This window comes from Uranotaenia lowii, chromosome 3 (genome assembly GCF_029784155.1).
Source record: "Uranotaenia lowii strain MFRU-FL chromosome 3, ASM2978415v1, whole genome shotgun sequence".
In the NCBI taxonomy this organism is placed as follows: Eukaryota; Metazoa; Arthropoda; class Insecta; order Diptera; family Culicidae; genus Uranotaenia; species Uranotaenia lowii.
The window spans coordinates 212647090-212673981 of record NC_073693.1 but is presented as its reverse complement, the minus strand read 5'-3'; the positions used below and the strand labels follow the sequence as shown (position 1 = coordinate 212673981).

General features: G+C 36.8%; 1 protein-coding gene across 1 annotated transcript in view; it reads right to left on the bottom strand.

The window, feature by feature from the left end:
- The window catches only part of LOC129755080 (protein couch potato), a 692881-nt gene that overhangs the window by 17115 nt on the left and 648874 nt on the right, over positions 1–26892 (bottom strand). The window contains exons 4-7 of the mRNA XM_055751418.1: positions 25885–26016; positions 25486–25548; positions 21452–21599; positions 12990–13132 (exon numbers count right to left, since the gene is read on the bottom strand). Of these exons, the coding sequence (XP_055607393.1) occupies positions 12990–13132; positions 21452–21599; positions 25486–25548; positions 25885–26016 (486 nt within the window). The remainder of the gene's footprint in view (positions 1–12989; positions 13133–21451; positions 21600–25485; positions 25549–25884; positions 26017–26892) is intronic.

Sequence of the window (26892 nt, the reverse complement as noted above, 5' to 3'; positions counted from 1 at the left end):
AAATCTGGCCAAAATAGCGGAGCTTCGTCGTGCTGCTACAAGGTCGGCAAAAGGCGCTTCTCGAGGCACTCAGATTTGTAAATCTCGCCATTAACTGTACTTTTTGTCGCGAAATGCTCACTCATCAGTCCGCAAGAGTAGATGGCCTGTAAAATGAGATTTTGGAAGCGAACTCCGACATTTTCTTCTGCCTAAATTTGTCATCCACATCGAACTTGCTCTTGCCGGTGAAAAACTCCAACCCCGGAACCAAGGAATCAGCAGCCATATTTTGTCAGCATCTTCTTGTAGAGCTTCTGTGCCCGAGCTTTAGTCGTCGGTTGTTGCCGCTCATCGCGGTTCGGGAAGTTCTGTACCTTGTATGTATGTAGTCCAGCTCTTTTCTTTGCATTCTGAACGTAGCTCTGCGACATGCCGATCTTTTTAGCCAAATCACGGCTTGAGACGTTGGGATTTGCTTTAATCATCCGCTTTACCTTTCCCTCCGTCTTTTTGTTCTCCGGTCCCGGTTTTCTTCCAGCTCCTTTGCCGTGGTCCAACGTCAACCACTTCAACACTCTGGAGAAAGGTGAATGGTAAATGTTCAACATTTTTCCCAACTGCCGGAGCGACAGGTCAGGAAATTTCAGGTGTTTGGAAAGAATTTGTTCCCTCGACTCGCGTTGGTTCACCTCCATTTTCGTTGACTCGAAAAACTCTACTTCGAGTTTGACAGCATGTAAACAATACATATTAATGAGAAAGTGTGCAAATTTTGTTGATTTTTACTCAATGCTAAAAAAAATATGCCTTGTTGAATGTGTTTTTCGTATTAGCCCTTTATGTTCATCAGCAAAGTTCAGCAAATTGATAAGGAAAGACTAAAACATCTTTCTGCAAAGAAAATCATAATTTCCAGAGTCTTAAAGATACTTTTAGTTCGATCTGATTTGTTTGAAGACTAACATACTTATTTAGAACTCACAAAAATTTCACTCTATGTGCTTGATGTCAAAGTCATGGATTGCCTCGATTAACTGTACGTTTCCAGGATTACTTCGATGTATCAATAAATGCATGTGTGTTTCGCGGTTTCCGGAAGAATAACGGCTATGATCTTGAAATTTGATTCTTTCCGAATCCGAAGTAGAATTCTAGAAGGATCGAGCCAAAGTGGGTTCATGACACACTTTTTTCCCAATCAACACTCAATGTTTGTCTATGCCATATCAGAGATCGCAGGCCAAAGTGAGAGGCCTCTAGAATTTAAGGTCAGTGTAATATTTGTCCAAAGTCTGATACTTGTGGTTCAGTGAAGTGTTTAATGAGTGAGTTTTGTACTTCACTCGAAAATCCTGATACTATCCTCCAAACCATCAAGAATGAGCCCTGAGTTTGGAATTTGCTATCCAGAAGTTCGTTATTAAATAATATCCAGATAAATTTAGAGTAGATATTGAAAAAGGGACCAAGGCCTCGCACCTGAAGCACCTCATTATTTTTGTTCAAACAATTTTCAACCGATACTTTTCCTCCACGTGATCCCCAATAAACTAATTGTCCATGGACCGGCCCTACGGTCCTTCCATAGTAATTGGAAAAACTTCCTTGTTCCTTTTCCTTTTTTTTTCTTAATTCCTTGGATCCATAAAAATTCCGGATGAGAGCGATTATCCCAGTACCGACACGACGATTGGTGCGAGTGAGGTGCTTTCATTCCAAATTAATTATCTCACAATTAGATTTTCTGCATAGATAAGAATAAAGTGCGAAAATGGAAGCCCTCGGAAAAAAAGCGACCGTCCGTCCGTCGGCAGGCGGAAAAGTTCCTCGATATTGGTGGGTCCCTCAATTTGGATGTTAACAGCCCCGACGGTGAGCCTCCTGGGAAATTATTTTTGGAGGTTTTTTTTTATAGAAATTGTGCTTTGCGTCAAAGAAATTCAAAACATCAAAGAAATCAACATTTGGTAATACATAATATTTGAAGAAGGCTTTTTTTTCGTAAAGTAGAATGATCGAATATCGTCAAACGACGAGGAAAAATATAAAAAAACACAAATTTAATTAATTTTTAAACTTTTTACAGTTGAACTTTCGAACAATTTTCAATCAAATAATAGGAAACCTTCTTCTGATCATCCTGGAGTAAGGTTAATATTCAATTTTCCTGAAGCCACCGAGTAGCATCTCGATCCAGTTCTATTAGAAACGCTTCAATTTATCTTCCATTTATGTAATCACCACTTTAATTAAAACTTCATTATTATGTAAATTGAACCGCCTTGCAGGCGCACACTAAAGCCCTCCCCGTTCTGAGATTCATTAACGTGGACACAGGCAGATTGTTTCTCGGGCAGTGGCCAAAACTATGCCAAGCTTTTCCTTTCGATCGGTAGAAAGCGACACTAAATGGAAGTGATTTTCCACTCAAGTTTGACCGGAAAATGCTTTCGGCTCCATCGAGATCAAAACTCACCGCAAGCCACCACCATAATCGGGAAGATGGCAGAGACGAAAAGTCGACAGACCGGGAAAAAAAATCTGAACCAAAAATACCACAACCCCTGAATCCCGTCCTTCTCCTACTCCATCTGTTGACCGAACCAGCTTTTTTCCGGCTATCATCTCTGATGCAAAAAGCCGAGACGAATCATGGAATCCGTCAACGTTATGACACGGATAGAAGATAAACTTATTCTTTCGTCCGGATTTCCCCATTTTTGGGTTTTATCGAGGGTATCAGCTTATCTCCGGGGACCTATCTGCCGATATTGGACCAGGGACGAAAGGGATGAGTAAAATTGGAGCAGGGCTTTTCGTTTTTTTGGGAAAAGCTTTTTAAAGTCATATAAAATTTTCATCGAAAGGATTTTTTTTTTTAATTTAATGGTCTACAAAATTGTTTGGAGAGTTAACATTGATCAATAGATTCTTTTTTTTTGTAAATCAATGAATTTTCTTCGTTTAGAAGTTAAACAGTGAAGGACGTTGGTATTTTTAAAGCGCATCGGAACTTTCTCATAGATGAAATGTATTTTATTATGAATCTTGATGAATAGTTTGTCTTTGAACAGTGGGTTTATGAGTTTTTTTCGATGAGTATAAACTTAAGATTTATCCCACAAAAACATTGATTATTCCTCTTTACCTTTTATGTAGAATTTTTGGGATTCTAATAATTTTTTCATTTTTTTGCAATTTCAATACCTAATTTAGATTCAAAATTCCCGATTGGCGAAATTTACATTCTTTTATAGTAGCTTTAGAATCCCTGTTATTTTATATCTTCGAAGTCCTTTCGGAAACTTTTTTGATTCTCATCAGTTTCCTGAAGAACCCCCAGAGTATCAACAAAATCATCATCTGAAACATTTAACGTTTCACTTAAAATTACCCGCAATCGCTAAAGGGACTCCTGATTTCAAATAAGAATAGTTTTGATACCGTTCTTTTATATTTTTAAATTTTCATTTCTGGAATCTGATTGTTATATTTTGCTTTTCAGACTTGGTAGTTTGAATTTTAGTTTTTCGATTTTTAAATCAGATTCGAAATGTTTATCTTTTTTATTCTGAAAACCAATAAATAATCTTACCATAAAAAACAAAAATCCACTTCAGGATTGAGATTTGAATCACATGTAGCAAATAGTAAATATGGTCCCATGGTCACATTGATTTTTCAAAACAAGTTTCCGAACAAATATGAATTTGTTCGATAAGTTGTTATTGTCACTTGTTTATCTAAAACATTTCTTCACTACAAATAAAAATGTTAGTAAGTTAGTGTGTGTTTTTTTTTGAATATAATGACCAAAATTTTAAATTTTCCTTAAAGTTTTAGTTTGTCTCAAATAATCTGTCTTATTTTCAAATCACTCTCAAGGGTTATTTAAGAGCTTTCTTATCAAATTCCATAGGCATAAATTCATCATCATCAGCCATTTGAAATCAGTTGAAATCTAGAAGATTTTTTTTATCATTGTTTCCTAACATATTAAGATATCAGAATCAATTTTTTTGCAACACCGTAATTTGAATTCAGTTTAAAAAAATTTAAAGGCAAATTTGATCTCAAATTTCATTTAATATTATATCAACATACAAAATTATCTAAATTCATCACTAGGGGCCGAGAGGTGAATGTGAAAACTTAAGTTTGTTTCAACAAATTTATATTCAGCACATTCGAAAAAGAAGCGCTAATCCGCTATATTGTTTTCAAAAAAGAGGTTGGATTTACTTTAAACTTGACAAATGTGGCTCCTGAGAAAATTCTTTGGAGCCACAATTTTGTCCACGAATGACGCCTGCTTTGTTATTCTTGATTAAAATTCTATTGGTATTCAAAACCCTAATTTATGTCAAGCTCTCATCTACCATTTGAACTCTCAGTTCTATTTTTTGTCTTCAAGAAAGAGGTTGAGCTTCGCTTAATCTTCATAAAAGTGGCTCCTGAGAAAATTTTCTGGAGCTACAATTTTTATCACTGGTGACACCTGTTTTGTTATTCTTGTTCAAGACTCTGTTTTTATTTAAAATTTAAAATAATTTCGAAAATATTCTTCATCATATTGACTCTTAGTTTTAAATTTCAAGCTTGAGACTCAAGACTTAAATTTAATTGATTCTAATTACCAATACGTGAATCCTATTTTCGATAATATGTTTTGACTTCTATATTTTTTCCACTATTTGCAAATTCAATACCTTATTTAAATTTCAAGTTTCCGATTACCGAAATGCATGATCTTTTATCGTTTTTTTAAGATTTCTGATTTTATATCTTCGAAGTCTCTTCGGAAACTGTTCTGATTCCTATCAGGCATTCTCTGAGTTCAGAGTTACCTCAAGAACCCCCAAAGTATCATCAAAATCCTCATCTGAAACATTTTATATTTTCCTAAAAAATATCCACAATCGCTAAGGCATAGGTCGGCAATCTGCGGCTCGCGAGCCGCATACGATTCTTTTGATGTAAAGTTGCGGCTCTTTAGTTCATTGCGCTTATATTATATATATTGTTTAATAAAATGTTTATAAAATCGTCCTCAAGCGAAAATTAAGTCTTGTGACCTGGCACACGTATTTACGTCCAGAAGTGAATTTTAAAATTGCATCCGCTGTAGGAACAAGCGTAAAGGATTAAATGGCAAAATAGCTTTTTTTGAAGCCTTATTTAACAATGTTTTGCTTTTAACTGTTTTTGAAGCATCAGCATAGAGATCAAGATTTAATTCATTTTTAGCAGTAAATCCAAAGATTAACTGTGGTTTTAAACAACATATAAAAAAAATCAAAAATCAAATTATTTATCTCCAAAACGAGTGTATATTTTTGAATCAATCGAACACAAACTTGAGCTGTAGCTAACGAGAAAATCAAAGTTCATCATTTTCAAAAAAGTAGTTTTTAGACAGCCTCTGTTTTGTTATCAAACAACGTAACCTTAATCAAATTTTATATTTTAAGCACTCACAATCACTTTTTGCCATCTATGAAAATTGATCAGTTGAAATTTCTAAAATCGTATTATAATTTGTTGAATCTCCACAATATTGGTCACCTGAAACTGAAAGCCACGTTAGCCCCTTGTATCAATTGTCGTTTTTTATGATGTGCTGAGTGTTGCCAGAATGCTCAATTGGCTGAAACATGTTACAGTTTTTCGCGGGAAATTCATAAATTATTGATGGAATCGAAATAAATGCTCTCTTAGTTTTTTTTTGTTCACACCGAGAATGGTTGTTTTTTTTATTTCTCTGTCCGAGAAAAATGGTCTGACACAATATTCAACTCTGACGCGTAGCAACATTAAATTTTTGGAAAAAACAACTCAATCAAATCTTATTGATTTAAAAAGAAAACTACCATTTTAATCTATCTGAATATACATAGATGCCTCATGAGTATTCCAGACTGCTTGGTTTTAATCGGGGTTGCCCAGATTTTCACAAAAAAAATCGGAATGCCTGGTCCGTCTTGACCGAATATCGAGGAAAAATGTCCGATTTTTTTTCCCAGGATTATTCACAAATTCCAAATTTTCAAATTGTGTTAGCGATATAAATTCGCAATGCGTTTTTTGAAATTGTGAGATAAGATTTAAACGCCTTTGATGTACTTACCTAAGTGAAAATAATTTTTCAGGTGTTATTTTTTCAGCTTTTCTCTGGCCTTTTTATGGAAAAACGTAGATTTTTGCTGGATTAGCTCGGATATTACCCGGTTTCTAGTCCACAATTTATAAACCCAATACCCTGATTTGCACGCCATGAATAAAAAAATCTGGAATGCCTACTGAATAAATAACAGGTTAAAAAGTGAATAGATACAAAATATTCAAATACAAAATTCCAAAACTAAGAATTGAGAATTACAAATTAAAGTTTGACAGCTCGACTGACTCATATCAGAAATGAAAATTTAAATTCTAAAAATCTATTTGCAAACTTAATCACAGGCTTAATACTTGTTATCAAGAACTAAATAAGCCTTTAAACCCCGAAGTTTTTTTTTATAATAATATGGAAGCCGCAGCCCGTGGCGTAGAGGATAGCCTTCAAGTCTTCTAAACCAGCTGACATGAGATCGAATCCCGGTCACGGCGTACATAGTACACTTTCTTGGTTGGTGGTTTTAGCATTTCCTCGAAAGATGTACGCTTAGGGTTAAGAAAAAAGGAATCTCTTCAAGGAAACATCAAATATTATTGAGATCCTGTATGTGTTTGTGTTCGTTTTTTTTAAACCAAAAGCACACAAATTTTCAATGAAATTTCCGTAACAGTCGGTAGGAGTTTCTCACCGTTGATTTATTTTTATTATTTTTTGTTTCGAAACTTTTAAAGTATCCTTGAACTGATTTTGCCTGATAAAATCACTTTATTACAGATTTATACTGGTCGAATCACAGTTTTTTCAGTAATCTGCTTGCTGAAGAGTTGATGAATAATATACAACGTATTTAATTTCTTTTTTTATTCAACACGTATCAAGCGAAAGTTTTTATAGATTTTGAATATTATATCAGTTGTCAGGAGCATAAGTTTCGAAGATGGAAATTTTCGGCTACATAAATTTGACTTTAATTTGATTTCAAACTTCTGGATTTTCGAAATGATTTGCTAAATCTGTGAAATGTCATAAAAAGATTAAAATTTTTAAGAAAATTCACTTCCCTTAACTTTATTATTTTAAAAGGTTTTCTTTACCGAAGAAATTATAAATATTCTGCTTATGTAAATATGTTCAAATCTTTCACTTCACATTATGCACAGTATTCATTAAACCTTAATATGGATTTAAAATTTTCTTGACGCGATATTTGACACTAAAAGAACACCTATGTACTCAATGATAATCAGAAACAGAAAGAAAAATTCAAGAGCTAGGATAAAACTCTAATGTGTTTAAAGCTATTTTCGTAACACTAATGTTCATTGATTATTCATAAATTCTGATTTGTCCTTTTAAAAACAAAAACCATAAATCTTAGATGTGGCTGATTTTGGCTCTCACGACTCAAAATGTTGTCGACCACTGGCTTAAGGAACTCCTGATTTCAACTTAGAATAGTTTTCAACAAATTTTGGATGTTTTTAAGTTTATTTATGATATCTGATTGCTTTTTTTTTCTTCTCTGACACCTGGGATCTTGAATATTTTCAAATTGATTTTTTTTTGTTTTGAATTCTGATTCCATTCCGGAATTGATGAATTCTAATTGCTTTAATTCAATATTATTAAACAAAGCTGTCCTCTCAATTTTGTTGTTCTTATCTCGAGCTGTCCTCTAGACATGCTTCTCGATTTCAAGAGGTCCTCTAAACTCATTTAATCATTGTATACTAGCTATCCTCTCAATTTGCTTGATTTAAAGTAAAATATTCTTGAGCTGTCTTTTCAACACGCTTAATTGTTCACTTGACAAGATACAAAGCTGTCCTCTCAACGCTGTTCTCAATTTCAAGTTGCCATCTCAACTCACTTTAAATTCGGTTCATTGTATACAAGCAGTCCTCTTGACATACTTTTTGTTGCTCTTATCTCAAGCTGTCCTCTCAACTCGCTTGATTTAAAGTAGATAAGATTCTTAAGCTGTCCTCTCAATACGCTTAATTGATTATTTGACAAGTTAGAAAGCTGTCCTCTCAACGCTGTTCTCAATTTTAAGCTGTCCTCTCAACTCCTTGAAATTCGTATCATTACATACAAGCAGTCACCTTGTATCGCTTTTATTTTTCTTATCTCAAGATGTCCTCTCAACTCGCTTGATTAAAGTAGATAACACTCTTAAGTCTTAAGCTGTTCTCTCAACACGCTTAATTGTGCATTCGGCAAAGCTGTCCTCTTAATTTCAAGCAGTCCTCATGACTCGCCTTTTGTTGTTCTTATCTCAAGCTGTCCTTTCAATTCGATTGATTTAAAGAAAAATATTCTTGAGCTGTCCTCTCAACACGCTTAATTGTTCACTTGACAAGATAAGAAGCGGTCCTCTCAACACTGCTCTCGATTTCAAGTTGACCTCTCAACTCACTTTAAATTCGGGTCATTGTATACAAGTAGTCCTTATGACCCGCTTTTCGTTGTTATTATCTCAAGCTGTCCTATCAACTTGCTTGATTTAAAGTAGATAAGATTCTTAAGCTGTCCTATCAACACGCTTAATTGTGCATTCGACATAATTCAAAGCTGTCCTTTCAACGCATTTGTCAATTTCAAGTTGTCCTCTCAACTCACTTTAAATTCGATTCATTGTATACAAGCAGTTCTCTTGACTCGCTCGCTCTAAACTCGCTTGATTCAAAGTAGATAAGATTCATAATCTGTTCTCTCAACACGCTTAATTGTTCATTTGACATGATACAAAGCTGTCCTCTCAACGCTGTTCTCAATTTCAAGTTGTCATCTCAACTCACTTGAAATTCGTATTATTTTATACAAACAGTCCTCTTAACTCGCTTTTTGTTGTTCTTATTTCAAGCTGTCCTCTCATCTCGCTTGATTTCAAATAGATAACCCAAGTAACAATTTAAATTCCAATAGGCTTTGTAAGCAAATGAGGTTGTTTTATAAAAGATTCAAAAAGTCTTTGTTATCCTTTGAGGTATTTCGATAAGAACTCTATAAAAACGTTCTTCAAGATAGCTACAAAACCTTTATAAAACTTTTTACAAAAGTGTCAATTATGTTTCTTTTGATGTTTTTGTAAGAGATTTCAAGAGTTCTATAAAACCATTTCCACACTTCCTTATGAAATCTGAAATATCTTCCGAATAAAATCATAATTGCTTTTATATAGTACAAATTGACTGTGACCCTTATAAAGAAAGAAAACTTTGATTATAACCTAATAGTTTAATAGTATTACAAATTGACAGTCAAAATACCCTTAAATAACCCTTATGAATATAAAAAGTCCCAATTAAAACCTTATAGTTTAATAGTATTACAAATTGTCTTTTAAAATACCATTAAATAACCCTTTTTAAGAAAGAAAGCTTTGAATAAAACTTAATAGTTTTATAGGTAGCAAATAACTCCGTATGAGGTCTTCGTCAAGAAAAAAATGTACAACGCCAAACAGAATGTAAACAAACTTTTTGCATTTTGATATATTGTAAAATTTATTGTCAATATTTCCTTTTTTATCTTCACACCAGTTACAAAATGTATAATCTAACTTTTAGGGAGTTCGTTCGTTTTCAATTATGGCTAACATTGATTCCATCAAGCATGTTTTGAATCGAAAATGCCCGCCGGAAGGCTGTGACGTTCTTGATCTTACATAACACATCGACTCCACAGCACCCACATTCACTGGTCCATTCCTGTGCTCCATTTCTTCCTTTTTAGAGGTACTTGTTGTTCCGATGATGCTTCAGTTTACCGTAGTACCGTAAAACCATTCTTTAAACGATGGCCTTCAAAAACAGAGCGGATCCCATCCGCTTTGGTGGCCACTATTTGTGCTATCATCGCCACAAGGCGCGAGTGACCACAGTCCCGGCTTCGGCTTTGGGACTCTTTTCGCGGCGCACAATCCAAGATCCGAGTTCGTTCAGCTTCACTTGTCCGAAATGAGTAACCGGTTTGCCGTAGTAACGGGCTGGACTTTGGTATATTATTTTCCCGGATAAATCACCAAAACCCATCTGGGTTCTTCTGTACGCTCTAGTTAAACGTCAAATAACCTTAAAAAAGGAAGCTTTGCATAAAACATAATAGTTTTATAGCCAACAAATTTCTCCGGATATGGTTTTCTTCAAGAAAAAATGTAGATAAAATGTTCTATAAGATGCATAAGGGATTTAACCAAGTCCAATTATTCCAGAAAAGGAATTTATCTAGACAATCTAGTTTTATAACTGACTTTTATAAATCAAATAGGAATTATTGTTCATTCCCCATTTTTTAAAGGGAAAATGTAAAAAAAATATTTTTTTTTATTGAATGTTATTGCGTTAAAAGCAATTTTTTACAGTATTTTGAAGAAAAATATTAATTTCGCAGAATGTTAAATCAAATTATGACGAAGAAAACAAGGAAAAATACATTTTCACAAAACGGAATGCTATTATCAAGAAAATTAATTGATTTGTTTTAGTTAATTTCGAAGGTTTAATGTGGGGCGCATTTTCATTGCTAGTTTTTCAAAAAATTAATCGATAAAATCAGAAGCGCAATATCTTTATGCGAGAAGAACTTGAAAAAATCTAATGTAACTTTATGAGTTTTGATTATTGGATAGAGAAAATATAAAAACATTAAGTCACAATGATTTGATTTGTTATAAACATTTTTAAACCATCTATTGGAGAGAATTGATTCAATCAAGAAGTTTTTTTCTATCACGAGAATTCATGGTCTTAGAAGAGTTTTTGGTAAAGGCCTTATATATTCCCATGGTTTTATAAAGTATTTTAATTCCTGTCTGGAAAACCTCCTGTAGGTGGGCCTTTTTGTATATATAAGCGTTTTATAAATGTTTTGAAGGAACTTATGAAATTTGGTGTTGATTTCAGGCGAGGTTTTATAGATCTCTTGTAGATTCTTATAAAACTAAAATTGTTACTTGGGAATATTCTTAAGCTGTCCTCTCAACAAGCTTAATTGTTCATTTGATAAGATACAAAGCTGCCATCTCATCTCGCTTTTCATTTTCATGTTGTTTTCTAAACTTACTTGAAGTTGGTGTAATTTCGAAATTTTCTCCCTAATTTGGCTATGATAATAGCCTATGAAAAGCTTGATATCCGATCAGTTTTTGGGTAAAATGCGCATAAAATTCAGTTTTCTTGATGATGTAAGGGTTCATTGGCCTTTCTTATAGAAGTGTATTGCCACAGCCTTTGGCGCAGAGGATAGCCTTGAAGTCTTCTAAGCCAACGGTCATAAGGTCGAATCCCGGTCACGGCATACATAGTACACTTTTTGTGGTTTGGTGGTTTAAGCACTTGTAAGATGCTTGATATCATATTCTCGAAAATTGTACGCTTAGAGTTAAGTAAAAAGGAATCTCTTCGAGGAAACATTAAGTTTTATTGAGGTCCTGTGTGTGTTTGTGCTCGCTAAAAAAATTGTTTTGTTAAGAGTATAAAAAATATACGTAAGGTTTGTTTTTTAAAAACTGTTTCAAGAGTTATCTAAGTGCTTCTAAATCACCGCTAGCGCAAAAGAAAAAAAACGGATTTTCTGATACTCCAACATCCTCAATGAACCTCCTATACCTTGGAAGGAAAAAGCACCCTCTAACAGCCTAAGCACATTCGAGACAAACAACAAGAAACAAGTGAATCCTTTTTGCGTTGGCGAACGATAATAGGGGTGGCACACACCGGAGTTCTTCTAATTAAGGAGTAAAGTTTAAACCGGAGAGCGGCCGAAGGTTTCTTTTTTTCGTATCATCCTTTTTTTTGGTAAGCGAAAGTGGAGAAAATTGTTTCGTTTTAGAACCCTCTCGAGGGTCGAAGCAAAGCGGCTGATGGTGGCGCAGGGTGAAAGAATTGAAAAGCTTGTGGCGTAATGATGATTGTGAGTAGGTTTTAAGGTTCGGTACATTTGCTGTGTTATTGTAGGCTTGTGTGAGTGTAAGTAAGCGTGTTCATTTGTAAGGAGTGCCTCTAAAAAGCTTACGTGGATAAGAGGTTATGTTTCGTTTTCTTGCCTCTTGAGGTGTAGCCTAGAAAGGTTAGGGCAATAGGGGATATTGCTTTATTTCGGGGGACTTTTGTTGTCTTGTGGAAAGCACTTGAACTTGGAAAGCGACTGCTGCAGTGCTATTTTGAGGGTCTCGTCGGTTTTTCTCCTCTGAAAGCGGAAATGGAAGGAAACAGGATGGCGAGTATGTGTGCAGATTTCAGAGACAACAGGTTAGTGTCGGATGACAATGATGAGAATGAAATTTTAGAAGACAAATCTTCGTAGCAAAGTGGAACAATGAGTTCTAGCTCACACCGAAAAAAAAATCAACACTGGAATAAGTATCATACAACAATGTACCAGAAGGTGCCTGCAGAATTTTGGAGAACGACGACGGCTCCTCACGGATTCATTATTCCGTGCCCAGGGGACATTTTTTACCGACAAAAACTAAGACCCGTTTTCCTGGGCTAGGAACATACATGTACGGACTAAGTACGTCAGGTATTCCGTTGTTTTTGGCATTGTGTCAAAGTTTTCATTCGAATCTTCAGTGTAGAGTGGTGAGTATAGCACAAAAAAAACATCTAGATAAAGCGTGTTGGTAAAATGTGATCTATTATGTACACGGTTTCGGGATAAAAACGGAGATCAAAGGACCAGAGTCTCTATCCCGAGCCCCCGATGTCTGGAGGAGTTTGGTCGTCTGTACAATACTCGAAAAATAAAAATAAAATCAAGGAAAAGACAGGGAAATACAATGGCCCAAAATGGCCGATTGGTTTTTGTCAAAAAAGGTACTTACTTGGTGCATTGGCTGCTGCTCGAGGACTTTGTCTGTATTTAGTCAGAGATAGGACCGCACCGGAACCTGAGGATGCAGAGCCGGATGTACCAGGGTGGCATGCTGCAGGGCTGCGGCCGACGGCAATTCAGCGGCGGCTGCCGAGAACGCTAACGGATGATGCCATAACTCGTGGCCCCCAGGAAAAAACGGAGTACCTAAGTCTGACAAAAGATTCAATTAGGAACTTGGTTTGCTTGCTCGGTATTAACTCGGAGTTTTTTTTGTTTGGTTGCGTTCATTAGTTATTTATAGGTCTTAATTCTACCGGGAAAGAATAGGACGCTTGAATAGAGAAGTGGAAGGAATTTTGAGGGTACATTATTTTTTGAAAAATAATAGAAATTAAGGGACAGAAGAATAATGGAGATAGGTACAAATGTTTTTTTTTAAGTTGTTTTGTAAGGTTTCTAATCAAAGTATCGTAAATAAACAAATATTTTAAGGTTTTATTAAATTCACGTTTACAAAATTGAAGAACCAAACTTAGTTTTTAAAACCTTGTACAAATATAAAATATTAAACTTTTAAGGGTTGACATTATTTTTTATTTGTAAAATCTCCTCAAAATCGAAACTAAACTCATCAAAATGAAATAAAAGGGAAAAAGTTGTTCTGCGATATCGAGTTGTGCTATTTGCAAAGCTACTTCAATCTTAGAGAATGGGGTTTTTTACTGTATATTTACAGTGCAAATTTTAAACAAATTAACCACGTTAATAATCAATAATATTGAACTGATCCACAACGGCCTTTTAGTTCACTATAAATTCAATGAATTTGATGTAGTTCATCTCCTCTTGAAGAGTCCCCAGGTTAGGGGCAGCTCAAACAATATCCGTCTCGAAGCGAGGGATTGATTACATACAAATGGCGACCTCATCATGGAATTCGGAATTTGGGTTATGATCTACTATTCCTGACTAAAAAAATGGTATAGCAAATGAAAAAAATGGATCTTTTGCATCGACTTTTCGCGTGGAAGCACGGTCTGTAAATTAGAAAACTTGAACGTTTAACGCTCACCCATTTAGTTAAGCTGGATCAACTGGTAGATAATCTTCCTTATTTAAACTAGAGATTTCGTAAAACTGAAGATCACAAAAAACAGTTGAGCTAGTTCAGCTTTACTAATGTAGCTAACGAGATCGATAAGCCTTACTTAAGCTCGTTGATCCATGTGATTTATTGTGGTGTATAGAACTACATCTGATCTTCAGTGTCATCAAAAGGTATTAGAAATCGAGATTTGGGAACACTGGAGCATACGGATTCAGCGAAGAGATTTAAAAGAGAACTCCAGAGAGGCACTTACCGGAATTCAAATGAACTTCGAAGAACAACCATGCCCGAAGCTCATGTTGACGAAGGCTAGTCGCAGAGATACGAACTCTTGAACTTGAGAATCTTGACTAGTAGAAGGACATGCCATGGTTCCGATTTTTCAACAGTGAAAGTCTTTCATGTTGGCCTTATGCGTTGTACAATCGGCGTTGAAATTTTAAATAAGTGGTCAATCGGCGTTGAAACCTTAAATAAGTGGATAAGTTACAAAAAGTTTTCAAACGTCGACCGTTAGATACCGCCTAAGCTAACCAGGCGTGAGATCATGCCCGGCGATCAAGAGGAGAAGTTTCAGCAATTGCGACCAGAAAAAAGAAAGGGCCAACGCAGGTGTCGACATGTCCAATGATGTGTAACATAAACGTTAGTGTAGAATACCACTACTGATGGCAACCCTGTTAATAACACCCCCTGAGCTATCGGGAAGGTAGTTGTATGTTGTAACATTACCCCGCGTTATTTATTTTTACTATATGCTTCCAGATACACTGGTTGAGCATTTGATGATCACACACATATGTATGTTAGATCCTAATTGCAACCTTACGTTACACTAGTTCACACAAGAGATCTTAACTGTTCCCTTTGAAAGATCCATCCATATCTATGTACTCAGCGTACAAACTTCCAGAAGTGGCAGCTAGCATGCTTTAAATGCTTAAACCGCCAACCTCCGGAAGAAGTACTCCCAGCAATCATAAAATCGTATTAGAAATGATCGCTCAATTCCTTAACAATGTTAACGCGAATCGGAATTCCTACCGAATAAGTAAACGTAGAAATCTTTACTTAAAGTCGGTATAAATCGGATATGATAAAAAGTCCACCATGTTTGCAAATTTGTTCTCCCGCGCGGGATTCAAGTAAAAAAACAACCTTCTAGATCTTTCTGCGATAAGCAGTGCAACCAGATTGCTTCAAATAGGAAAAATTGTCCAATGAGAGAAGCAGCAAATATTGTCGCTGGCAACGATTTGAATGCATTCAGAGCAAAACTTGGGCTCTCTCGCATACTTAGAGGATGTACGAATAAGGTGTTGAATATCGTCCAATTTGCATAAACCTTATCGCTTAAGCCAGAAACTAAAAATATGTATGTGTATTGCCTCCACTTTGGTAGGTAAACGCTGTTTTTTTCGAGTTTTATGCGATGATTCTATAATGTATATGAAACGTATAACAAAGATTATTGCGAAATATACCTACAAAAATGTTCGCTGGGACTATGAATGCCATGACCAGGATTGGATCTCAAGACCTATGGCTTAGAAGACATACGCTATAAGCTCTAAGCCAAGGCCGTAGGCTAACAAGTTTCCTTGGTCTTCCTTACCAGGAATTATCGTAAATATAGTTTTGGCTTGTGCCACGGTTACCGCTGAATGCTAAATTTTGAAATAGTTCGAGCCAATCCATCAGAGTTCATCGTAACGTTCAAACCAGGGCGTGTTGGAACCAAGACGAGCAATGTTGTACCAAGAGAATTAGCAAGCAGCTACATTTGGACGGTCATCCCATGAGTGCTCAAATGGAAAAACACTTGAGCGGATGAGCTTTAGATAACAGTGTGTAGGTAGACCAGATGAAACCGATTACTAGAGCAGCACGGTATTCCCAGAAGAGCTGCTTAGTGCGACGTGGCAAAAAGTTGTTTCTTAAGACATGGACCAGATCACTAGGAAACCTAAGCTTCAATAATTGCAAACGAGATTCTATGAGCATTGCCCAAGGAACTCTTCAAGTGCGTTCATCAAGATACAAGTGATTGAGGATGTTTCGAAGTGAAGGTGAAGACTGTCTTGGGATTTATCATCAAGCAAAATTTCCGGAAAAAGACAATCTCAATCAGGGTACATCAAGAGAATTCTGCAGGGATTGCTATTGTCAGCCCGGAGACATGTTCGTTGGGCGAAGCCTCGGATGTTGAGGTTATCACCGAGCAATCGCTTAACAAGTTGATCGATTATTTGCAATGCCTGATAAGTATTCTACGAGAGACATACATGATCTTTGGGGATGTAATGCCTTAGGTCACGAAACTCTGGAAGACTATCAGATATTGGAGCTTCTTCACTGTCTGTGGCTAACAAACTTCCTCTATGAACTGGGTGTAGATCGAGGAGAACATCCCATGCATACGGCACCTGGAAGGGAGGGCTTGAACCCTTTAGTGGATGAAGTGTTTAGGAAGATCAATCTTTCGCAATACATCTCTACTAAGGATCTACCAGCCTCTGCATTACTCGAAGAATTTACTAAGAGGAAGGCATCGGCTCTGCGAAGTAGTTTCACCTCCCCGTGGTGCTGATTGGGAACGTGTCCACAGACTCGTCACCTGTAGGCGTACGGCCAAGAGAATTACACGCGACACCTGGTGCCATGGCACCAGTGCTCTGTAGTAAGAGAGAGGGGTCGTCACGTGTAACGGGTAGTCGCGACCCCGATATGTGGGACTGCTTTTTGGGGAGGTTCCTGGCCCTGATTCACGGATATGATCGACTCATGACGGGCAGAGGGCCTTGTGCCGTAAACATGTGGTGCCCAGTGGTTGGGCTTCAGTCTGAGTCTCGAGGAGTCGAGACGGAGAACACGTTAGGTGGTGCGAGTATCTTCAGACCCGAGGAGAGGCGAGTTGTTCTCGTCTCGAATTATGTCAAAAGGGATGAGTGTGAGAGGGTCTCGAGTCACGAGGGGAGCTGTAGGACCTTACGCCTCAAATTGTGACAAGACGTTGAATGTGGGCCTCGAGTCACGAGAAGCGGCGAACGGACTGCCAACTTGTGAGTTGTGAATCGTGACAGTTGAGGGGATGATGATTGCTGGTGTAGAACGAATAAACGAGTATTGCCGTGGAGCGCTTTGCGCCAGTGTGGTCTCCCATCATGGGTACAGCCTTCGTTGCAGGTCCGAATGGGAATTATGGCCAAAGGATTCAAAGCACTTAATTTTGGTCGGAGTCGCTCCAGCCGATTCGCTGATTGGGAACACTTTTCCTCCTTTGATAAAAACAGTTGTTTTTATGCCTTAACTTGCCTGTTTTGAAAACATTTAATGGATTTGTGATGCTCTCATTGCATTGCACCAGGTTTGATTCTGTTGTAGCGTGCGCATCCCTCAACCTGAAGGTCGAGGTTCAAATCTCCTGGCTGTGATTTGTTCAAGTTGGGAATAATATATGAAAGATTAAGTACAAGGCAGGAGGTGTTTTAACGTTGCATACAAGTGAATGTGTACATGAAAAATATTGCATACACGCTTGTATGCAAAACTCATATTCTTTTATGCTTAAATTAACTTTTTGTTATAATTTGAGTTATTTTAACATCCTACGAGTATAAATTATTTCTCATTTTGATATAGTTTTGTTTTTTCTGATTGGAAATACATAAAAGCTTGAATACAAGGTAGAACACAATACAACGTTGCATACAATTGGTGAAAATTTGTATAAACTATTTAGATTTGTTGAAAAGAAAACGCAGGTACTATGTTTGGAATAGAGTAACCTGGGGTATGTTGACCGCTACCCATAAACCCCAGTCGTTAGCCACGTAGCTCAGAATAGCTCTTCTGATTCGCTGACTGCGTTTCAGGGCCGATTGAGGATTGGCGGGATCCATCAAACCCAGACTTCCTGCGGTTACGTTAACTACGTAGCACTTAGTAGCTAATAGCTCTAATTCTCGATGCCTCTGAGAATAAGCAAGACTTCTTCCAGCAGCCCCGTCCATAATGTCTCAGAAATCAAGGAGTGGTTGAAATCGCAAGAAAATAACCGTCGCCCAAACTATTTCCTCCGACGCACCTGGAACAGCTACCTACCATCGAATATAAGCTTGCGCATTCCAACCGCAACGCAGCTACTACAGGGTGACAAAAAAGTCCTGTCACACTTTTTTTTTGGGTCGCCTGTAGCCTATACGTTGCATCTCTCTGGTGCCATCTATATGTCAAATGAAAGAGCTAACTTTGCTGTCCACAGTGGAAAAGTTTCGTTTCTGTGCAGTTTGTGTACATTAGGTTGTGAGTGGCAGAGTTGAGAGCAGCTGTTATCGCAAAAAATTTGAGAGGGTACAAACCCGGACACATATTCAACATATTCAAACATCTAAAACCGCTCATAATCAACCGGAACGTCCATAAATCGATATCTAGAGACCAGAGGCACCGAGGACAAGACACGATCTGGACGACCAAGGTCTGTGAGAACTCCAAGGTTGAAAAAGATTATACGAGACCGGACGTGCGCGCCGCTTCCGACGACTTTCCGAGACGTCTGAAGCTGGTTCGATCAGAGAAAGGTGGTGTAATTCCGAGATATCGTCTGTGAAGTATCTTAACGAGTTACTGAATAAAGCTATGAAAGTCAGATTCTGATTTTCTTCTTATTCTTTGAAATATTGAGATTTTTCTGTGTGACCGGACTTTTTTGTCACCCTGTAAGCATGAGAATAACTCTCTCGACTTGCAGTTTCATGGCTTTCCGTTCCACTGCGTTGAAGCAGTTGAAGAGCGCTCCAAAAAAACGTTCAGCAGCATCTGGCTCTGATGCGTTGCTGAAGTTGCTGGCAACTAACCGTCATACAAAACATCTCCTTCAAAGCCACAGGAAAATTGTACTGCAGGCTTGGATGAGCTCACGCATACTGATCGCAGCGTAGCTCCACATCACGGGAGTAACCCTCTCGACAAGCAGCTTCTTCAAACCTCCAATCCTAGCTAATACTCCATTGGAGCACTAGGACCTGACCAATCCTGATTACAGATCCCAGCCGTCGGAAATGAACTCACGCTGCTAAGCGCAGCGTAACTCGTGACGGCATCGAGAGTAACCCTCTCCAAACCTGACTTTCCGGTCTCGAACTCCAGTGACACCTTCTGGCTGACCTGGAGCATCTCGTGGCCTTTGTGCTGACGATCCTCTGTGCTGATGGTCCTCTGCGCTTGGATCAGCCCATAACTGCTGACCACAACGCACAACCAAAGCGCGAGAATAATCCTCTCGGCTATCAGCACCACCCAATTAATCCGGGGTGTTGTTGCAGCTGAACCTTTCCACCTCAGTGCAGCCCGATTGCTGATCCTGAGACTCCTTCCGGCTGTCGGATGTGAGTTTACGCTTGCTAACCGCAGCGTGAATCGTGACGGCATCGAGAGTAACCCTCTCGGTCCACGAACCTCCTCGGACTCGACCTCTGACGGAACCTTCTGGCTAGCCGGGGACAATCTCGCTGGCTGGACTCTGTGCTGGCGGTCTTAAATCAGCTGGCAGGCCCTCTGCGGGGGTCCTCTGGCTGAAGGCTGGCCCATCGACCCGGGCTACTGGAGCACTTGCTAACGCAAGTCTAATAAACTAGACTGAATAAACTCTAACTAACTCGTTTTCCAATTTTCCAGACGTATCTGGGCCCATAACCTGTTGAAAACGTAGGTTTCAGAGGTGGAATAGTCAGTGGTTTCGTCAGTCTAGTCATCACATAACTACACAATTCATCAGCGATTGCTATTGTCTCACTCTCCACTTATCATCTTCCCTAACCGGGTAAGTACTCATTTCTGAATGAGTACATGAGAAACTACTCATTTCTGTGCGAACATTCTGAGATATCTACAAGAATATCTGGCAACACTGCTTAGTTACCACGAACTCAGTTTGAGTAGTTCGACTTTACCGTGTGATGATGTAAACATTTATACTGTCATCATTACACTATCCTATTGTTCGGCAATCATCAATTGCGAATTCCCCAAAGCAAGTGGAGAACCAAAACAACTATTGTTTTGGTTTTGCTGCAATCGGCAGCAATGTAGAAAAGGCAATGATTCGATGTATTTCTAACTAAGCATCCGAAATAGGCCGAAACCGTAAGAATCAACAAGATTTTTGTCGCTTTTTGATGGTCAATATCCATTCTGTTGAGTTATAATCTTTATATAATGCTTTCGAAGAGTGATAGTTTAGTTATTCCAAATACTAAAAGTTTTTCTAAAAATGACAAAATAAAGTTGAGTCATTGTAGCATTTTTGATATAATTTGGGATATTTTAACATCCCACGAGAGCTCAATTATATCTCAATTTTGTAGGAAAAATTAAACATTAAAACAACTCATCTTAATATAATTGTGTTTTTAGCTTCTGATTGGGTATAAAGTAACCCAACAGTGTGTTTTCGTTCAGAAATCAAATGAAATCTTCGTACTAATCAAATTACTAGGTAAAACACTCCCATTGACATTCATTACCTCCCGCTCGAGGTCAAATCCGTGATACACTTTCACTGATTTATGAAGAGAGCGCGCAATATGAAAAATGGCTGCACACCGCAAGCGGATCAAGACATTAAAACCTCTTTATAACAACAATAATAACAATAATAATACCCAGGACCTTGCCGAAGCAGCACCAACAACAAGTGTGTGTGTCTCTCTCTCGTTCAAATTACTTTTCATCCCTACTACTATAAAGCTACGCTACAACGCTACGATTCGTTTGGTTGTGAAGAGAGTGTGGTGCTAATGGTGCCATTTCCGGTGTATCTTTATCTCGCTGTTGTTGGTACGATATTTGCGCTCAGGGTGTATTCGAATGCGAAGAAAGATCCCGAAAAAGGAAGGTAATTTGGTGGAGGTGTTTTTGTTCCAACTTCCAACAACTTAGGCATTAGGTGGGCGGTGTTTTGGAGGGGATTGGGTTTCGGAAAAAGAGTGGTTCCTGGGAGGCATTAAAAGCTACCATTTGTGAGAATTTAGTTCCTATTGTTATCAAATGAATATGTGTCGGGATGGTGGTTCAATTTACAATGATTTATGGTGGAACGAATTGGGGTCTCCAGGCTAAGGCGCTTAAACGCAATTCTACTAATTGATTCCATCATAGTGTGTGTAACCATTGACAAAATGGACATGTGATATTTTTTATTGCTTATTTTCTTAAACCAAGATGTGAAGGAAAGCTTTCAAAAACAGAAAGTAAAAACTCAAAATAAAAGAAAGATATCTGGCGAATGATTGAGGAAAGTTCTAATACGAGGGTAATTTAGACAGAAAAAGGTTCAGAGAGAGATAGGGTTCGATACGGTGGTTTTGACAATGGTGAAAAGAGAAAAAGAGAGAGAGAATAACATAAAAAGTACTTACGTCCAGCAGTAAGTGGGTGCATCAATGCAGGATGTGCAGCTGTGGCCGCTGTATTAGGTTGTGGTTTTGGTTTGCTCACTTTAGTGTTACTCTTGGCGAATTCCAAGCGTATTGTTTGGGGCATATCAGGATCGAAGCGTACACCTTGCTGCAATATTTATATTTGGTTTGATTTTGGGGTCTCAGAACAGGCTTTGAGATACTATGTTTAGTTATTAACTATTAGACAATTATTGAATCGATATAAATTAAGAGACAGAAATAAATCATATTAATCCAGAAGGTGTCTTCTAGTGATCTCAAAAATAGCATAGGTCACAGAAACTGTTTCCGAAAAACATGAACCAAAAAGTTATCTGATTCAATTTTAAACAAATTTAAAAGCAATTTTTCCTGTTTACAAAAAGGTTAAAAATAGAGTTGACAACTGTTTAAAAACGTACAGAAAACAAACATAGAAGGAAAAATCTTCAGAGTAGGTTGATTGCAAAAAATGTTTCATCAAAAATGGTGTTAGTTTTCCGAACGAAGCTACAATTTGTCTCACTCGACAAAGCTGTCACGACATTTTTTTTTCCTCTCGTCAAAAATAATTTTGTTGCCTTACATCGAAACGGTGGTTCCAAAAACTTTGTTTTTAGCAACAAAAATCAAAACTCGCTGACACGGAAAAATCGGTGGATTCAAAAGAAAATAGATAATCGGGAAAATGGGAAGGGAAAATCAATAATCGACTCATTCGGTTGTTTTTTTTTTTTCAATATAAAAATTGAGCAAGGTATAAATAGTAGAGAATAAAACGAAAAATACGGTGTGAAAGTGGTGCAATATGGCTAGGAATATCCCTTGTTTGACTTTTTTTTACTTTTTCAATTGTTGTTGCTATTTTGAAGGTTTATTAAGTTGGTTGATTGATTTGCTATTGATCAAGACTTGCCGTCGAGTTTGCCCTGTTGAATGATTTGAATTTTGTTTTTGTGAAACATTTTTAACTTTGACAGATAAAAGTTAATGACACGCAAACATAAACGGTTGATGAAGAAGAAACTATTGAAATCAACGGGTTTAAATGTTAAAAACAAGAACAAAATTCAACAGAAATTTTTACATAAGACATAAACTTAGTATGACTAGTATGAAATTTTAAAGAAAAGCTCTCGATGGCAGCATTAAATAAAGGGAACTCCTAAGTTTTTTTGTTCTATGTTTTTACAGCCTTACAATTTTTATATTTGATTTTTAATTTCAAGTTACAAATTTTTAGCTTGTTTGACAAAATTCTCTAAAAAAAATTTATTCTGATTTGATTAAAGAATTAAAACTTTCGAGAGCTCTTCTACGTTCGTTAACTATTTTTTTCTAAATATTTATTTTGACATATTATTCTTGATAGGAAGTTATTTCTAATGGGTTTATGTGATGTCAGACTAATATCTGTATTTTTAACTGTGTTGTTAGTTAAAGAATTTAAACTTTCGAGAGCTCTTCTTCGTTCGTTAACTTTTTTTTTTTCTAAATATTTATTTTGACATATTATTCTTGCTTGGAAGTTATTTCTAATGGGTTTATGTGATTTAAGACTAATATCTGTATTTTTAACTGTGTTGTTAGTTGTGTGGTGATTGTGTTAATTTGTTGCTGGTGTTCTCAAAACCCATTTGGGATGACAAGACGTAACTATTCTATGCACGGACTTTTAAAGTTTATGATGTGGAATTGTGCTACCACTTGAAAGACGTGACTTATTGCCCATTCAAATTTCCATTGCGCAGTGGATGCTGAGTGCTTATTTCATTTCCTGAGATTTTCCTAACACAAATTGCGGTACTATTAGTTTTTCTCTAATTTAAAACTGAAAACGCTAAGCGCATTTATATTCATATCCAGACTACGATTGAAAATTCTGATACTGGATTTAAAATATAGAATAAGATTTAAAATTCAGATTTTTGATTCACACTCAAGGTTCGGATTCTAGATTCAGATTCTAGATTCAGATTCTAGATTCAGATTCTAGATTCAGATTCTAGATTCAGATTCTAGATTCAGATTCTAGATTCAGATTCTAGATTCAGATTCTAGATTCAGATTCTAGATTCAGATTCTAGATTCAGATTCTAGATTCAGATTCTAGATTCAGATTCTAGATTCAGATTCTAGATTCAGATTCTAGATTCAGATTCTAGATTCAGATTCTAGATTCAGATACCAGATTCAGATTCTAGATTCAGATTCTAGAATCAGATTCTAGATTCAGATTCTAGATTCAGATTCTAGATTCAGATTCTAGATTCAGATTCTAGATTCAGATTCTAGATTCAGATTCTAGATTCAGATTCTAGATTCAGATTCTAGATTCACATTCTAGATTCAGATTCTAGATTCAGATTCTAGATTCAGATTCTAGATTGAGATTCTAGATTCAGATTCTAGATTCAGATTCTAGATTTAGATTTTTGATTCAGATTTCAGATTCAGATTCTAGATTCAGATTCTAGATTCAGATTCTAGATTCAGATTCTAGATTCAGATTCTAGATTCAGATTCTAGATTCAGATTCTAGATTCAGATTCTAGATTCAGATTCTAGATTCAGATTCTAGATTCAGATTCAAGATTCAGATTCAAGATTCAGATTCTTGATACAGATTCTAGATTCAGATTCTAGATTCAGATTCTAGATTCAGATTCTAGATTCAGATTCTAGATTCAGATTCTAGATTCAGATTCTAGATTCAGATTCTAGATTCAGATTCTAGATTCAGATTCTAGATTCAGATTCTAGATTCAGATTCTAGATTCAGATTCTAGATTCAGATTCTAGATTCAAATTCTAGATTCAGTTTCTAGATTCAGATTCAAGATTCCGATTCTAGATTCAGATTCTAGATTCAGATTCTAGATTCAGATTCTAGATTCAGATTCTAGATTCAGATTCTAGATTCAGATTCTAGATTCAGATTCTAGATTCAGATTCTAGATTCAGATTCTTAATTAAGATTCTAGATTCAGATTCTAAATTCAGATTCAAGGTTCAGACTGAGATTCTTGATTCAGATTCTAGATTCAGATTCTCGATTTAGATTCTAGTTTCAGATTCTAGATTCAGATGCTAGATTCAGATTCTTGAATCATGTTCTACATTCAGATTTCCGTTTGAATTCTGGATTTAGATCCTTTTGTCAGATTTTTTTTCTTCTTTTTATTTAAATTAATGCATATGCTCCATAAGTCAATTTTTAGTCGATTAAAGATTCTTCATAGAATGTATAAGGTTTTCCGAAAACTTGTTGTTTTCTTCGGCTTAGTCCATTTCTTTAAAAAAAAATCCATGAATCCTATTCTATCACCTGATTTTTCTTAATTTCCTTCGCCCTTACAAATCTCCGCAGAAAGCTCTCAAACCTACCGGAGAAAACAAATCTTTCTTCGATTTTCAACAGCCACTCGTTATCAGTCCTCGTTTAATCTTACGGTTTGAAATTAATCGACTTAGGAGCTACAGCTATCAACGGGCATTAAAACAGCTTGCGAGAGCTCTTTCTTGGTGTTTGCCGGAGCTGAAGCTGGAGATTACTTGTTTCGCTTTCTTACTGATTTTTCCTTAAGTGTACTGGAATGGTGCTTGCTATTTCTTTTACTTTTTTCCCTTTTTGTTTAGGGAAAAATGTAGCTCCGGGGCTAAGTCTTGGGGCGGAACTCCGATACAATTTCGCAGCTGTACGGAAAACCTACTTCTTACATTGCTGCTGTTGGTTGGATTGATTGTGACTCGAAAAAAAAAAAGACTTCTAGAAGGCAAACCTACTGCTATGAAAGGTAGTAGTAGTAAGGGGGGATGATTGCACGAGAAGTTAAGTCTGTCTTCGGAAAAATTGTAGCTTACGATAAGGTGTTGTTGTACGGTTAAACAATAGGTGGTAGTGTAAGTGTGTGTGGGTGTGTCTTTTTGTGTGTGTCAACCATAGTGATCTCAGGGTGATGATGACGGTGTGGGTGGAAGGGAAAAACCTAGCACTAGCAATATGGCATTACCTGAAGATCCTGCTTGGCGGCCTCGGCTCCTGAACGAGTACTGAACGTGACAAAACCAACGGGCTGCAGAGAAAAAAAGGTAAAGAAAGAAGCAAATTCGAAACAATATTCAGTACATTTCGCCGGCGACCTTAATTCCATTATCGTTATGTTGTTAGCTCTGGTAGCCGGTCTTATATTTATACACAGCTTTCCAATCTGAGATAACTCTCGGATCGGAATTAGTCTTACTGAGTAGTGTTGCGCTCGCCATATCATCCTGGCTGGGGGATTTTTTCCTCTTTTACCATTCATAGAAATGGAAAGTTGGAATTCCCTTGCCAAAAGGACAACGAGGGCCGAGGACGTCTGATAAGTGAGAGGGCAGAGCGAGGAAAACAGCTTTCAATTTCCACTTACCGATGCCGTTTTACCATTTTTACTCGTGACTTTCAGCAGCGATCCTTCGTATCCTTCGTAGGCTCTGAACAACAGATACAGTTCGCGGGGTTTTGCGTCCATCGGGAGGCCGCTGACGAAGAGAGTGCGCACCTGTGAATTCGAGAAGAAGAAAAGATATTTAATTTAGAAGAAGTGCTACTACGTGTGACTATGAATAATGTAGAGAGGGATGAAAATGTAGAAATATTTAAAATTTGAAGTGACCTTGTTTAACACGAAAAATATTTTATCAAATCAGAGATGCTTAATTAATTACAGGAGTATTAGAATTTTCGAAATTTAGCTTAAATGAAAAATTAATAGTGCCATTACTGCCCCAGGGGGTTTCTCGTTTTGCTCCTGCAGTGGCTGTTTTAAGGCTTTCAGCAAAAAAAAATTAAATGCGTTTTTAAACGTTTTTATCTTTTTTATTTAGGTTTCAGTCAATTACTAAATAGACTTTTTTAATGTCTAACACGAAACAACTCAAATGATCAAAGGGGATGATCACCTTTTCCGAAGTGAAAAAAACTGTTAAAAATTACTCGAAAACGCTCGTACTTCATACATTTTTTGAATTTTCCCTAGTCGATATACCTTTGAATTTTCAAAATTATCCACCCTGTGGGAACGTTCCCCGAAAAAAAAAATGGAGTCAAATTTTCCATTGGGGTGATAAATTTTCCAATAGGCGCTTCAGAAGCGTAGGACTTCTACAAGCAGTCTAACTTTCTTACCTTACTTTTAACAATGCAACTATCAAGTAATGTTCATCCTCTAAAGCCCAATTTTTTTGCAGAAAAATATACAAAAGAAGAGTTTTGTTGTTACACATCACTTTATTTCTACGAATAACTTTATCGATTAGGAAACTTTTTTTCCGAAAATTGCCAAACTGTATGGGCTTAATAACTCAATATCAATACTTTTTCGGTTGCAATCATTTAACATATTTTGTTATTGGTTTTTATCGTTTTCTTAATCCCG